The sequence below is a fragment of the Triticum urartu genome, chromosome 1A (genome assembly GCF_056163025.1).
Source record: "Triticum urartu cultivar PI428250 chromosome 1A, HENAU_Tu73, whole genome shotgun sequence".
Classification (NCBI taxonomy): Eukaryota; Viridiplantae; Streptophyta; class Magnoliopsida; order Poales; family Poaceae; genus Triticum; species Triticum urartu.
Genome location: NC_141873.1, coordinates 108,062,054 through 108,077,360, shown reverse-complemented (window position 1 = coordinate 108,077,360; position 15,307 = coordinate 108,062,054). Strand labels below are relative to the sequence as shown.

At 44.2% G+C, this 15,307-nt stretch overlaps 2 protein-coding genes and 3 non-coding genes across 6 annotated transcripts; 1 reads left to right on the top strand and 4 right to left on the bottom strand.

Moving 5' to 3' along the window:
• The first annotated feature begins 3,754 nt into the window (after positions 1–3,754).
• LOC125550688 (putative ethylene response sensor 2) lies at positions 3,755–8,815 on the top strand. Of its 2 annotated transcripts, none has more exons than XM_048713754.2 (6): positions 3,755–4,294; positions 4,982–5,934; positions 6,805–7,173; positions 7,284–7,550; positions 7,933–8,060; positions 8,158–8,815. In XM_048713754.2, exons 2-6 carry the CDS (start codon positions 5,029–5,031, stop codon positions 8,402–8,404), a joined length of 1,917 nt encoding a protein of 638 aa, XP_048569711.1. In that variant the 5' UTR covers positions 3,755–4,294; positions 4,982–5,028; the 3' UTR covers positions 8,405–8,815. The 2 variants fall into 2 exon arrangements, with proteins under 2 accessions (XP_048569711.1, XP_048569701.1); XM_048713744.2 differs by having other exon boundaries at positions 3,757–4,281.
• Positions 8,816–11,139: 2,324 nt separating this feature from the next.
• LOC125550679 (large ribosomal subunit protein eL18y) lies at positions 11,140–14,337 on the bottom strand. The gene is made up of 5 exons (XM_048713733.2): positions 14,182–14,337; positions 14,008–14,097; positions 13,611–13,739; positions 13,049–13,234; positions 11,140–11,496 (listed from the first exon to the last, which is right to left on the bottom strand). Exons 1-5 carry the CDS (start codon positions 14,182–14,184, stop codon positions 11,338–11,340), a joined length of 567 nt encoding a protein of 188 aa, XP_048569690.1. The 5' UTR covers positions 14,185–14,337; the 3' UTR covers positions 11,140–11,337.
• On the bottom strand, positions 12,134–12,222 carry LOC125533269 (small nucleolar RNA SNORD29). Its single transcript, XR_007294199.1, has one exon. It is a non-coding gene; the product is annotated as a small nucleolar RNA SNORD29 (small nucleolar RNA).
• LOC125533378 (small nucleolar RNA snoR53Y) lies at positions 12,656–12,727 on the bottom strand. Its single transcript, XR_007294258.1, has one exon. It is a non-coding gene; the product is annotated as a small nucleolar RNA snoR53Y (small nucleolar RNA).
• LOC125533379 (small nucleolar RNA snoR53Y) lies at positions 13,477–13,548 on the bottom strand. Its single transcript, XR_007294259.1, has one exon. It is a non-coding gene; the product is annotated as a small nucleolar RNA snoR53Y (small nucleolar RNA).
• Positions 14,338–15,307: the final 970 nt, after the last annotated feature.

Below are 15,307 nucleotides of genomic sequence, written 5' to 3'. Positions count from 1 at the left end.
TATGCAAATGCTTTCTAGTGCAAGAAATGTTCTAAGAACAAATATCATAGTGCGCGACAACAACCATAAATGTCCTTGGATTCAAGGGAATTTATAGATTTTTGGAGGATCTGGGTCATCCTTAGGACTATTTTTTAATACATGGGCTATTTGATTCGTAAGATTGGTATCATCAGGGAAAAAATCCTAAGAATTGCCTTGGATTCTATTTTGAGAGAAATTTCTTACCCACTCAAACATATTTACATCTCCTTTACACAAAAATGATTGGAAGTTTCAAGGTTGTGGAAACTTAGTTTGCACTCTAGCGTAACTCACTCCTTGAAGGCTCAATAGTACATGATGGTATCGAGGCTTTCGAAAACAGTGGAGTTGAGTTGCTTTAGTGGATTGTTTGAGGACCTCGGTTTAGGATATGTCTTGGAGTTCAAACCAAAGTGCCTTTACTTGTGCCCTCCTGATAGTATGGATGTTCGTACGCGTTGAATCTTGGATTAACTAAAAACCTATAAATTAAATTATAAGAGCTTCAGATAGGCAACCCTAATACAGCCATGAATAAACACATAAAAATTGAATTGATTTGCAAGCAAAAGTCCAGAAGCTAACGCTAGATTATAGACCGCAAAATATAATGATGCAACACCATTTGCAAATATTTTTAATACAAATAATTGAATACGAAAAATATATCATATATGAGAGAACAAATATAGATGCTCCCTGGATTCATTGATTTTTGGAGGATCGGGATTTTTGTACATAGGCTATTTGATTTCTAAGATTGTAATTCTTAGGAAATTTTCTAAGAATTGATGTGGGCTCTATTTAGGAGGAACATTTCCATCGGTCAGACTTCTTTACATTTTCTTTGTTTGTCCTATGGCGTCAAATAATTTCTAATACCAAATTCAATGGATTCCTAATACTGTAGGAATGGATTTGAGAGAACATAGCCACTAAATCGGACGTGGGGTATCTGATCCCGAGCACAAATGGACCTGGATGAACAGCAATTTCGTAAAAAAAAATTGATCTTTTTTTTTGCAAACATTGTTGAATGATTTGAGTGCTCGCAAAGTTTGATGATGCAATGACATTCTTGAAAGTTGTGGCGAAAAAACAAATTTCAAAAAAAAACTATTTTTAAAGCATTTTGGAGAACTATTTTTGTTTTTGTTTTCACCACGACTTTCATGAATGCCATTCCATGATGAAACTTTGCACACACTTGAAACATTCAACAATGTTTGCCTAAAAATCATTTTTTTGAAATATTGTTTACTACTCTCTCTATAAACTAATATAAGATTGTTTATATCACTAAAGTAGTGATCTAAAAGATCTTATATTAATTTACAGAGGAGGTATTTTTTTAATTTACTGTTGATAGCTGGCGCATATGTGCTCATGTGCACAAGAAGACTTTCGCACTAAATCTTTCCTTTTTATGGTTTTATGTTTCAAAAATCCTACGAATTAGAGAGGGCTGACAATATTGTTTGTGGTTTCCCAGGTCATTGATTTTGTACATTTGTAAAGCCATGTTTGTTTAGGTTTTTGCTCCTACTTTTACAGCTTTTTCATTTTGATCAAAAAGCTATAAAAACTTCTAAATAAATGCTTTTGGAGCTTTGATAGCTTTTGATGAATTGATATAACAATATTTGGCTCAAAAGCCATAAAAACTCCGAAAGCATCTATTCAGAAACTTTTATGGTGTTTTTGACTAAAATAAAAAAGCTATGAAAGCAGAAACAAAAGCTCAAAAAAACAAAGCCTAAGAACATCTCCATCCGCGTCCCCAAGACTCCTCAGACGATTTTTTGGCCGCCGATGCCAAACGGCCCAGCCGCGCCCCCAAAGGCCCTTTTTTTGCCGGCTCGGACCGAAATTGGCGCCGGCCGACCCAGGCCGAACCCGGCGCGCTGGGGGGGCGCTTGGGGGCGCCGGCCGAATCGTTTTTGGCGTGAAAATCAGCGAGCCCTCCTTGGCAGCGACTCAGCTCTTCTCGTCGCTTCGTCGTCCTCATCGCCTCGGTTCCCGCGGGGAATCAATGCCAAAGTTGCCGCGCGCTGCCGTGCCGGTCAACCTCCTCCGTTGATGCCTCACGGGCGGCGCAGTGAAGACGGGGCGACGCGCGTCACTCGCCCGCTACGCGTACGCACGGCGGCCACACGCCCAGGCTGGAGTACCCCGCTCCCCCCCATCTTCTCCTGCCGGCGTGGGAGCTCGTGGACGCCGAGACGCATGGACCCGGCGTCCTCCTCCTCGTCCGGCTCTCCCTCCCTCCTCCTCGTCAAGCCGGAGCCCCAGGACGCGCCGATCAGCCAGCGCACCCGTAGCTCCGGCGTCCGCATCGCCGAGTCCTGCCCCACCTCTGCCCAACTCGTCAGGCCGAAGGTGGAGCCCGGCCTTCCCGTAGAGTACGAGGCCATAGCCCAGCGCGGCTTCTCCGACGAGGCCGCCCTAAAGTGGGCGCGGGACGACTACCTCCGCGACGAGATGGCCCGGCAGCGCCGAGCCCTACAGGAGATAGCCGCCCGTCAGCGTGGGCGCGAGGACGAGAACGGCGTGGGGATCCTCGACAGCGACGAGGACGAGGACGCCCTCGGACCGTCCAACCCGTCGCGCGTCGGCAACCCTGGGCAGGGGAGCAACAGGGACGGCGGCCGGGGAGGCGACGACGACGGCGACGGCGGCGACTACACGCAGTTCTACAGGCTCCTCAGCATGTAGAGCTTCAAGGGCGGCGGTCGGCGAGGAACGACGAGGACGGCGGCGGGTCTAGTAGTGTTTTTTTTCTTTTGTAAAATATTTTATATATGTTATGAACTCGCCGAAGTTTGATTAAATTTACGTTTTGTTTGGGTGAATGTGGGGCTGAATTTTGTTTTCTAAAAAAACGTAAGCATAAAGACTGAGAAGATCATGCTCCTAGCGTGTGGTTAATGCGAGTACGCACCGGAGGCAGCGATTTTTAGCGTCTTCTGGGGTCCACGGCTGAAGATGCTACTTCTGCACAAACACAAAAGAGAGCATGGGAAAGGCCGGTGATGGGCAGGTGCAACCCATCACACATCAGCATGCCGTACGTCCTACAGCAAAGCATCTCTCTCTGTGGTCAAGTCTGACTCCAAACGTCTGCCTCACATGACCATGCATCCATCCCAGCAGGTGCAATGCATCCAGCCTCCCCTGTCGCTTTCACCACGGATTTTTTTTCCCTTAAGAATTAGTAGTGGCAGTATTATGCAAATTAGTAGTGGTCTTCATCCTTCAGATGCACGGTTGGATTCCAGTGTTGCTGAACTGAGAAAGGCATTAGTAATGCATTTTAGTGGAGTATGAAATTATCAGTGTTGGCGATTTCAGAGACATTGATCTTTAATTAGTTGATGATACTAGTATATTTTTGCCTAGAGGAGCACCTAATCACGCCACAAAATCATCATGTGCAACTTGGCTGCTAAAAAAAGCATCAGAACGGCACGAAAGTCTTTCGCCGATTTTCTCTAATGCTAAACAAAGAAAGCCAAACTCCCTTGGAAAAATGTGCAACTTGAAACAGAATTTATGCATAAATTCGTGATAATCTTGCACAAAATCATAGTAGTATATGTTTTAAAATACGCACAAAATCCTGCATAAATCGTAGTTATATTAAACAAAGAACTCAAGAGGAAAGGCTCGATCAGTACTCCATTTTTTACCTGCAAAGTGTGGCGAAGTTCCAAGTTGCTGCCATTAACGGCGGGGTGTCGCGTCTTCGCTTTCACATCCAACAGAAACCAAAAGGGCGCTTTTTCTCTAGTCACTTGCAGCTCCGGGACATCCCCTCTAGCCCCCCTCTCTCTCTCCCCATTCCCAAGAATCCATCCATCCCGACAATCGTGGGCAGCTCCGGCACGGGAGCGCCGGGCAGCAGATCGAGTCGCCGCCCGTCTCTCCTCCCGTGTCTCAGGTCAACACGCGAGCAGCTGCTGCTTCGATTTAGAGCGAGGAGACCTCGTCGTTTTCCACCGGCGGTTGTTGGTGCGGTTCTTGGTTCCGGCGCGCTGCCGTGCTGAGATCGGCGCGGTGTCCCTGGAGTTCCTTGTGCGGCTGGGAGAGTGGCTACAAGAGCTGCCTCCGGTTTCTTGCATTTCCTGCTGCTGTTGCGGTGGGATTCTTCCTCTTACCTGCCGTGCTCGAGCTTGCCGCGTCGTCTTGGTCTGGTCAAGACAAGGCGTGCGGCGGCAGAGGAGAGCAGACAGAGAAAAGAGAGAAGCTTAAGCTGAGGTATCTTGCTGAAGTAATTTCTCAGCCTCAAGCAGTCAAGCTATTTCGTGAATTGCAAATAAAAATCTCAAGCAGTTTGATGATAACCTGCTGTAAATTGTAATACTGAATCGATTTCAATTTTGGGTTTGGTCAAGGTAGGGTTGTGTGCCATGGACTGTCAATATAATTTCTCAGCTTCACAGACCTCAGTTTAGGTTCACACAAGTAATTTAACCTTTATTTAGGCGTTCCATTCCATGTATGATGGTTCAGAGTTGGATTCAGGGTCAAAGTGCGGTGTTTAGTTTCACGGCGCCTTTGGAGCTTGTGGCTTTTAGTTTTATAGGGACTGGTAATCTTTTTCACTGGTGTCTTTGTTGGGAGGTGTAAGTTAGTGTTATTCGTTTGATGGCATTAGTTGTTTATTGGCGTAGCGCGTAGCACTGCGTTTTTATGTAAATGTGATTGCTAATCTTACAGATGCGTTCTGTCTTCTGCATGTCCTCTTGATCTTGACTGTATTTTTCATAGCTTAACCCAACTAGAGCCTGTCATATGCAAATTTGGCTGATGGATATATGGTTTGGACCACCACTACCACTCCATGCTATTAACATATTATTATAGCTGCCCTATGGAAGTTGCTCTCTTTCATGGTTTTTTGTGGAATTGTTTTTCAAATCAAGTCAAGTAAAAGTTTGATGTTATGTTTTCACAGGTCAAGTAGGAGTGCAGCTCTCCGGTAACACCTTTTGCTATTAGCAGATGGATGCATGTGATTGCATCGAACCACTTTGGCAGGCCGATGATCTCCTTGTGAAGTATCAGTACATATCTGACTTTTTCATCGCACTTGCATACTTCTCGATCCCTTTGGAGCTCATATACTTTGTCAAGAAGTCATCATTCTTCCCTTACCGATGGGTGCTCATACAGTTTGGCGCCTTCATTGTGCTTTGTGGGGCAACTCACCTGATAAACTTGTGGACTTTTGCCACTTATAGCAAGACTATAGCGGTGGTAATGACAGTGGCGAAAGCTGCGACAGCAGTGGTTTCATGCATAACGGCATTGATGCTTGTGCACATAATTCCTGATTTGTTGAGCGTGAAGTTGCGAGAGAGGTATCTGAAGGATAAGGCTGAAGAGCTTGACAAAGAGATGGGGATTATAAGAACACAGGAGGAGACAGGCAGACATGTCCACATGCTCACACATGAGATAAGGAGCACGCTTGACAGGCACACTATTTTGAGAACTACGCTTGTTGAGTTGGGAAGGACTCTTGGGTTAGCTGAATGTGCCCTGTGGATGCCATCCCGCTCTGGAACAGCCCTTCACCTGTCCCATACAATCCATAACAGCGCTCCTATTGGCTTAGTTGTTCCTATAAATCTTCCGGTTGTTTCAAAGGTTTTTAATAGTAATCGTGCAGAAAGCATTCCACATACTTCCCCATTGGCTTCAATAAAGGCAGACACAAGCAGGTACGCGCCACCAGAGGTCGTAGCTGTCCGAGTTCCACTGCTGCACCTTACAAATTTCGAAATAAATGATTGGCCTGAGCTATCTGCAAAAAGCTTCGCAGTAATGGTTTTGATGCTGCCTCCAGACAGTGCAAGAAAATGGCGTACCCATGAACTAGAGCTTGTTGAAGTTGTTGCTGATCAGGTAGTTGTTGATTTTATTTCTGTTCATTTTTTTATATATGTAATCTGTAATCACTGGTGTGGTTGTCTGGTAACCTATGTCTGGCCTCTGATATTATCAGCTTTAGAATCCTACTATAGGGCTGCATTTGTATATTTCTTTGGCCTGCTCTGTGCGAGTTTTCTTATTAGTCAAGTCAATGGATAAATCATAAATGTGTATGCTTTGTGTGTGAATAAGAGTTTTGAAGAGAATTGAGTTAACCTAGTAAATCATTTTATTATGGTTTGAAGTGTGAAACTATTTTTTCTTGAAAATCATATTTTTTTTAGTTTCCCTTCTGCCCTATCTATCTTCCTTTTCCCTAATATGATATTGCTTGCGAGTAATTGGTTTATATCCTGACAAGCTCTGTGAAAGTCATTCAGCACTTGTATGCATCCTTGATTTAATTATTGGAAGTATGCATGCCGTCATCATTGATACTTTTGTTTCCTTGTTAAAGAAATGTTTCAGGTTAACCAGCTAAGTGTTGTTCCTGATTGTGTATCATGCTACACTTCCTATATGCCCTCCTCCAAGTTTAGTTATTAGTTTCTTCCTGGCACTAATGATTTTTTCTTCTGATTCCATTGTGTTTGTGACTTTGTGTGGTATGTCCTTGAGTTGTTCTCAGCGTTTTGTCAGTTTACTTGGGCTACAACTATTATAAAGTCTTATTATCAATGCTTAATGTTTAGCATTTTCTGTTAGCATTTAGCCTATAATGCTGCTCTTAGATGGATAATTTTGCATTTAATTATTTCTTTATGAAGTAGACTGCACTACACTTCATGCCTGCAGATATTGTAAAAAAAACATGACCACGTTCGCTCATTTTTCTTATTTTAGGTGGCAGTTGCACTGTCTCATGCTGCCATTTTGGAAGAGTCCATGAGGGCCCGTGATCTACTAATGGAGCAGAATATTGCCCTTGATGCAGCACGTCGAGAGGCAGAAATGGCTATATGTGCTCGTAATGATTTTCTTGCTGTGATGAACCATGAAATGCGTACTCCTATGAAAGCCATTGTTTCTTTATCCTCCCTCCTTCTGGAAACAACTCTTACGGCTGAACAACGCCTGATGATTGAGACTATACTAAAGAGTAGCGATTTTCTAGTCACTTTGACCAACGATGTTTTAGATATTTCCAAGCTTGGGAATGGGAGTCTTGAGCTGGACATTGCACCTTTCAACCTGCATGCTGCCTTTACGGATGTAAGTGCCCTGACAGCAGTTTTAATATTTCGACTTTGCTACTATGTTGCCTAAAAGGAGGGGAAAATATACAGTTGGATTTGAGGTCAACTCACTAGTTCATCTTGTAGGTGGTTAATTTGATTAAGCCAGTGGCTGCATGCAAAAGGCTCTCGGTAATGGTTTCCTTGGCTCCAGAGTTGCCTTCCTGTGCAATTGGTGATCGCAAGCGATTGATGCAGATAATGCTAAATGTTGCTGGCAACTCCATTAAGTTCACAAAGGAGGGTCACATTTCAATTGCAGCTTCCATAGCCAGGCCAGATTCATTGAGGGACCCATATGCTTCTAACTTACATCCAGTTCCCTCTGATGGGTCTTTCTACTTGGTTGTTCAGGTTTGCCTATGAACATCCACTCCTTTTCTCTTAACTCCTCCATATGCCGAAAGTTGCCACAGACGCATAATACATAACACCATAACTTTCTAATGATGCTTGCCAATGCTCGCCAAGTTAATGCAGTGGTACTCGTAAATGTAGACATTAGCATTCCAAAGAGACCTCGATTGAGGTCTTCAAAGTGATAGATAACCTGAAGAGAAAAAGAATGATTTGCATTTTCTACAGTAATTGGTAAACATACCATAAAGATTATTTTAGATCGCTTGTGGCTGCCCATAGAAGACGTACAAACTAATTAAGGAGCAAAAACAGGGGACAAGCGGTAGGGCTAATAACTTAATGTTAGCAGAAGTTCTGATGTCATATTCTCCTGTAGGTAAAAGACACCGGCTGTGGAATCGGACCAGAGGATATGGCTCACACCTTCAGAAAATTCGCACACGGTGAGAATGCAACAACGAAATTGCACAACGGCAACGGGTTGGGTCTGGCCCTCTCCAGAAGGTATATCAAGAGGGCATTTCTGCACATTCCTTTTTCCCCCCTGAAACTCTCTGATCTCTGTGCTGACCGATGTCTCTACACTCTCTGGTTCCATCAGATTTGTTGGCCTGATGCAAGGGAACATCTGGCTCGACAGTGAAGGTGTAGGGAAGGGATGTACCGCCACGTTCTTTGTGAAACTCGGCACGCCCAAGAAACCAAATGCAAATGCAAATCCCCGAAGAATGATGGCGCCTCTACAACCAAGCAAAGGTGCTGGAGGCCCCGGCGCTGATGCTCTTAGTATATCCATACGAGATGGCGATTCACGGATTCCTAGGGCCCGCTACCAGTCGATCGCGTGAGAAGCAGAAACGTCGCCGAACGCATGCAGGCGGGCAAAGCTCGACTGATGGGAGGCGGGTCGCAGGCCCGATTTTGTGACCGAAATCGGTACGCTCCATTTGAAGAGCGGGTGTCGTTAACGTGTTATGCTGGTGTAGGATAGTTTTCCTACTGAGTTGAGTTGTGGGGGCGATTGGGTCAGTCTGAGATAGTGACTCGGCCTTATTGGCGGCATGGTGGCGAGGAGAGCAGTGTTTGTGCTGTGCATGAGGGTATTGTTAGGGAGGCAAAAGCTGATACAGTACTAGTACATACAGACAATGGCACTGCGGCGAGATCCTGTGAAGAGTCGGTGAGCTGCAGGTGTAATTCATGAACATGAACTTGAAAGCATTCATCGGATGAATGTGGCGTATTGGCGTGTTTACACAGATGGTTGCAGTTTGTGCCGGTTGCATTTTCACGATTAATTCAACGGGGACGCTAGGGGTCGGTCGTGCAGAGGATGTGCTAGTTTTTTCATTAAATAGTTTTCATTGCCAGGAAGCTGCTTTTTTAGAGTGAAAACCACCCGGCCATCCTCCTAAGTTTTTTAACTCACTCTCTAAAAAAGGATTTTAACTCCCTAAATTTTGAGTTCACTCTCAAATTGAGCATTTTCTGCTAAAAAAATACTACTCGCTTCAATCCATATTAAGTTGCTAATTTAGGGCATGCGTGTACTAAATCGGCGACATTAATATGGATTGGAGTGAGTGGTATATTTTTTAGGGTGTTGACATCACTTAGCCCTTCCACTATTCTGCTGCCCAAAGAGCAAAATTTTGGCGCCTAGACATTTCCCACTCAACCGCCTCCAGTTGCCGCCGCTCAATGTTCACTCTCCCTCCCCCCACCCCCCAGCTTCGATGTTCAATTATAGGTGATGAGATTTCGCACATCTCTATTGTAGTGGGGAACCGAACCCAATGGCTTGTGGGCCTTCATGTCAACGTTGGATGATTCAAAACACATTATAAGGCTCGATGGAGGATGAATGCCGCGAAGTGTCAAGTGCAAGTGAGTGGAGGAGATCGGTCCATATCAGCAACAAGAGGCTAACATGATCAGTGAACTGGTGTCAATGAAGATGAAGCTTTCTTATATTCTTGGATGAACATAGCTCTTGACACCACGGTCGGTGCTGATCAAACTAAGGAAACCTTTTGGAAGAGAGTTGAGGAATACTATGTACGCCATGTCCCCACTCACTCGAACCGGACAAAATACTCTCTCGCCCACAATATTCTCCCTTTTGGAAGTGAATGTCATCCAAGATTGTTGCAAACGGTGGTTAGGTTGAGTCAAACAAGTGCCACTTAATGAGTATGACATCTACACCCAAAAGCTATACAAGCATATGAACAAAAGAAATAGGAACAAGGCATTCACTCTGCCCATTGTTTCATAAAGCTCAAGGCAAAATGAGAAGTGGGCGAGAAAACTGAAACAACATCGAGGAGGTCAAGATTGAGCATCTCCGACTCCATAGATATTGAAGATGAAGGTGATGTGTTTTTTTGAGGAGAAGCCTCACTCCTAGATCTCGCACGGATGAGAGAGAGCAAGAAAAATGGTGGAGCGTGTGCATATACTCCCTCTATAACATTTTATAAGACATTTTTAGAGTCCATGCCGGTGTAAAAGACGTTTTATATTACGTTACGGAGGGAGTAATAAAGAACTCAATGCAATAATCGGGACAAAGGAGAAATTATCAGCCGAGCATAAATCATGAGAAGACGTTGAGGTGGATGGAACTCAAAGAGATTGAGGGTGCAGTGAACATGGAAGACACGCGCGGCTTGATGAAGGTTGAGAGGAACGCATGTGCAGAGGAGCATAGGCTTGCCTCTGAATAGTCGACTCTCTCCATTTAACTTTTTCGTGGAAATATGGCTTTCAAATTAAGTAGGCCTCCCAAAAGGGAACAGAGGCATTCAAACGTTTCCTCATGCCTGACAGACATTGGTCCTCGAGTGCAAAGGTGGAAGGGGGCTTGACAGCTATGCTAGACTCACCCGTCGAGCAGACACAAAAGTCAGGTCGCTTCCCTCTGCTAGGATCCTGAGGGTTGGCCCTATCAAGGCCGAAGTGGAAATGGAAAGAGCAAGAGCAAAGGATATATTGAAGATCACTCATGGACAAGATGTTGGATCGCCGGTTGCCACCCTCTGTGTACCCTGGTTGTAGTGGCGGTGAGGTGCTATGTGGGATCGGGTGGCTTTTGATGAACACACGTGGTGACTTTTGACGCTAGCTGATGATTTTCTTTGAACTGGCAGGTGGTTTGTATTTGAATGTTATTCAATTTTATGTATTTAAAATGTCAGCCCAATGATTTACATGTCATTCAAAAGTTTAAATTGTTTGTAAAACATACGAGACAAGCTTCATGTATGGAAATGGTTAGGAGAAATAGCAAAGAGAACAGCACAAGTTTAATGAAAGGAATCGGCACATAGAAACTTAAATCCACAAATTTGAAGTGAAGTTTGAGAGGGCGGTCTAGTTCATCACAGTTCATTATGAAGTTTGAGAGGGCGGTCTAGTTCTTCACAGTTCATTAGCATTTCTCAGAATCAAGTTGCATTTAACAAGTTTAAATGCCCTACAGAATTACATGTTGCTAAGCAACAGATGGGTACAAAGTTAACACAATGATACTGCAAACTGGAGCGCACATAGACACATTCACCAGTGGACATTGTCAACAGAAAAGCAACAAAACATGGTCTTCAAGCTCAAAAATTCAAAACAGATGACAGCGATAAGGATCTTCCAAAATATCATTCGAACACTGGGGCGATAGATTGTGCTACTCTCAGTACAAAGTACTTTACTAATTACTGTCAATTGCTCAAACAGAACACCAGTCGCTCCCCGCAAACAGCGACTGCACAGAAAGGGCGACTTACACCTTGAAGCCACGGCTGTTCCTCCTACCACGAGCCTTCTCAAACTTCCTACCCTTGGAGCGCACATAGGGCTTGGTGTGGCTGTGCGGCACACCAGGCGCCTTGCCGAAGTGCCTCACCGCCTCACGGGCATTCTTGGGTCCCCTCAATAGGATCTGCAGATGCACACATTTGCAAACATAAGACTGAATTCCCCACAACTGGAAGCACTAACAAGAAAAATAGCTGAATGGGTTTCTCCAGTTATTAAATAGTGGGGGTGATCATGTTCTCAAACTACTCTGCTCAGATATAACTATAACGCTTGATTCATATCACAAAGGACCCACAGAGGGAAGTTTTCATAGAGCTGGGATTATAGTGTATCATCCCTCCAGTAGTAACAATCTAGCTGTGCTTATTTTGCCAAAGATAATAGGTTGTAATGAAATAATAATTAGAAAAATGTGAGTGGGCTCAGATACAAAAGAGAAGTTCATATCATGACTCCCCACAAAGGGAAGTTTCATAATGAGCTGGGTAATAGTATCATCATTGCAAAAATAATCAAGACAAAATGCTAGCACTAAACATTTGCATAAGAAAGAATACAAAAAGAATTCAATGCCCTTTTCAAGTAAAGCAGAAAATAGCAGATAGTATGCTCAGATAGAACTATAACGTTTAATTGAGATCAAACAACCCACAGAGGGAAGTATTCATAGAGCTGGGATTATAGTGTATCATCATTGCAAGTCAAAACAATAGGCAATAATGAAATGCAATGAAGAGATCATAAAAAAGAATGTTGAGAATGCTCAGATACAAAAGAGAAGTTCATATCACGACTACCCACAAAGGGAGGTCTCATAATGAGCTGGGTAATAGTATCATCATTGCAAAAATAATCAAGACAAAATGCTAGCACTAAACATTTGCATAAGCAAAAATAATAGAAACAAATTAGTTACTGTTCTGAAGTAAAAAGGTAAACAACAGGTAGTTCGCTCAGATAGAACTATAACATTTAGTTGAGATCAGACAACCCACAGAGGGAAGTACTCATAGAGCTGGGATTATAGTGTATCATCATTGAAAGTCAAAAAACATTTACAATGAGAGTAATACCTTATGCCAACATGTCAAGAGCTCAGATACAATGGAAAAAAGTACATATCACGACAACCCACAGAGGGAAGTCTCATAATGAGCTGGGTAAAGTGTATCATCATCGCAAAATTCAGAACAGGATGCAATTGCACAAATTTGAAAAGGGAACAAATAAAATGAAAAATTCAATGTTTCTGGAAGTCAAAACAGCAGAACTAGGTAAATGGTTCCCTCAGTAAAAATATATTGCTCGTCAGATAATTTCAGTATTAGCATGGTTAAAGCATCACTGGGAACCTCAAAAAGATCAAAACCAAAAGAATACATTCAAATACAAATGAAGTTCCAGGAATGGCAGACAAGTTCACTATCACCATCACACTCAATCCTAAACATCAGTTTAACAATTTAGCCTCTCTGAAGAAAATTGATAACTGATGAGCAGGGTAATAATATAATGGTACTCTACAGAACACTTGATCAATACAGCCACAGCAAATCCATAAACATAATATAATGGCATCACTTCCTAAGAGCTTATAATATAGTTAAAAGAGCTAACCATAGCAATGGCAAGTGCATATACAAATCAAAAGATCAGGGAGACTAAAAGATTACCGTGTTCTCCCCAGTTGGAGCACGGAGTGCAAGCTGGTCAAAAGTGAGGCACTCCCCACCAGCATTGACAATCCTTGCCCTCGCTGTCTCTGTGAACCTCAGAGCGGTAACCTTCATTGCTGGGACCTCTTGGATCCGCATGTCATCTGTGATTGTACCAACAACCACAGCAATGTTCTTCTCCTCCTGTCAATATACAGTTTAAATATGAGCAACAGTACGTTGGGTTACCAAAAGCAGAACACTATATAGACCTAGACTGATGGGCATTAAGTTGGTTTCATAGACTAGATGGTTTGCATCATACCCACCATGTGAGAAACTAAATTTGTGCATTAAGTTGGAGGAAATGCACAAATTTAAACAGGGGGGAAATAAAATTAAGAATTTAGTGTTTTTGGAAGTCAAAAAAGCAGCACTAAGTAGATGGTTCCCTCATTAATAATACATTGCTCGTCAGATGGTATAAGTATTAGCATGATTAATGCATCATTGGGAACCTTACCACTAGATTACAAGCAAAAGACGGTAATGTCTCTAGGCAAAGTATGGGTGCGCATACCTTTCCCTTCATGAAGTTGGAGAGGCGGCGCATGGAGAGCGGCGGGCGGTTGGTCTTGCTCATGAAGAGCCTCTTGAGGATGACGGCGTTGAACTTGCTCTTGGTCCTCCTCACCAGGAAACGGTAGAGCTGCACTCCAGAGAGCAACAATACAATCACAATCCAGAAGCACACGACACATACAAAAAAGCCGATCTGGTCTTATGGAATACTAGACTATACAGCGCTGCATCCAACGAGAAATGGCGGCCAACCTAGGTAGATGGAAATACAGCTAAACTAACAATCACAGACGCGGCTAGAGCTAATCGAATCACGAAACATGCCGTGCGGATGACATCTTAAACAGGGAAGTGGATCATCGGATGACGTAAGCGTGGGGTTCGCGCGTGGATACCTTGACGAGGAGCTTGAGGTAGACATCGTTGGACTTGGGCGCGACGCGCTTGGTCCTCTTGTTCCTCCCGCCGGCAACGAGGTCGATACCCTGAGCAGCGCAGCAGCATTAGCGCACGCGGCCTAGAGAAAACACTGAAGGATCTGGATGGGGAGCGGGGGCTGGGAAGCTCACCATGGCTGCTTCTGCGGCGGCGGCGGTAGGGTTTCTCGCGGGGTCGCGCTGCGGCTGCTGCTTCTTACCTCGTCCGCCTCCGGCTCGGGAAGGAGAGTGGCGGCGCGTGGATGGGACGCTATATAGGGAGCGGAGGGAGAGGCGTGGAGATGGTGTTTAGGGTTTTGATGGCTCGTTTGGGCTTTTGGGCTAAGCTGTGGGCCTGGTGATCCCGACGAATGAGGCACTGCTGTTGTGTGGTGGGCTTTTTTCTGTTGGGTGACTCATCATGTCCGGGCCTTCTCGAGAAACTCTGTACTCATGTCTGGGCTTTCCGGCGAATTCAATGTCCTTCTCTATTTATTTTTACTTTGCCTAAAAAGAATAGTTTTTGCTAATTGTAGGTGCGTTGCAACGGTGCACACATATTCTAGGCATTCTAGACCGTGTTTGGTTACATGCATTATTTTTTGGCACCTTACATGCACTAAGCTAATGCAGGACAAATCATGTTATTCACATGGTTTGGTAGCCTGCATTGCATTAGTGGACTTAGGAATGCTGTTTGGTAGCCTGTATTTATGTTTCAGGGGATGAGCACATGTGAACCACGGCTATTTGATTTTGTGTACACGTAGTTGCTCTGCTCACCGCTTTTAAATATGATGACCTTATCACCCAAATGCAACACACTTCACAGCAAACATCGCATATTTAGATACATTAAAACTGAACACTAATCGAGCTTTCTCAGGCCATCAGCGTGTTGACCATCGGATCTACAATTCTCAGCATTTCTAGCAGTTGGATGCAACTTCAATCCTACTGAGAGCGCTACACATATTGGGCAGATGCTCCCTAAACAAAATTGGAGGTCGTCCAATACTCATGCGTGGGCTGCTCCTGGGCTTAATATGCATGGGCCGCTATTCCCAAAACAAAATCAAAGTCCTCTCGTTTCTTTACGACGACCTTGACCTCGACCTCCCGCCTCTCTCGTTAGACTCCCACTCCCGATCTCTCCTCTCTCGCCCACAACACACGTTCCGCCGCCACCGCTATCCTTCCCTTTGGCTCGCAGCTCCTCGTGCCTCAGTCCTCGGTCGCCCTCTCCTTTTCCTGTCTTCTCTCATGACGGCGACGAGCT

Excerpts from the sequence above, each read along its gene's own strand:
- LOC125550688 (XM_048713754.2), top strand. The coding sequence starts at position 5,029 with ATGGATGCATGTGATTGCATCGAACCACTTTGGCAGGCCGATGATCTC. Across the intron at positions 5,935-6,804 it reads TTGAAGTTGTTGCTGATCAG|GTGGCAGTTGCACTGTCTCA; the intron begins GTAGTTGTTGAT and ends TTCTTATTTTAG. Across the intron at positions 8,061-8,157 it reads GGTCTGGCCCTCTCCAGAAG|ATTTGTTGGCCTGATGCAAG; the intron begins GTATATCAAGAG and ends TGGTTCCATCAG.
- LOC125550679 (XM_048713733.2), bottom strand. Across the intron at positions 13,740-14,007 it reads ACCTCAAGCTCCTCGTCAAG|CTCTACCGTTTCCTGGTGAG; the intron begins GTATCCACGCGC and ends TCTGGAGTGCAG. Across the intron at positions 13,235-13,610 it reads CCAACTTCATGAAGGGAAAG|GAGGAGAAGAACATTGCTGT; the intron begins GTATGCGCACCC and ends GTATATTGACAG.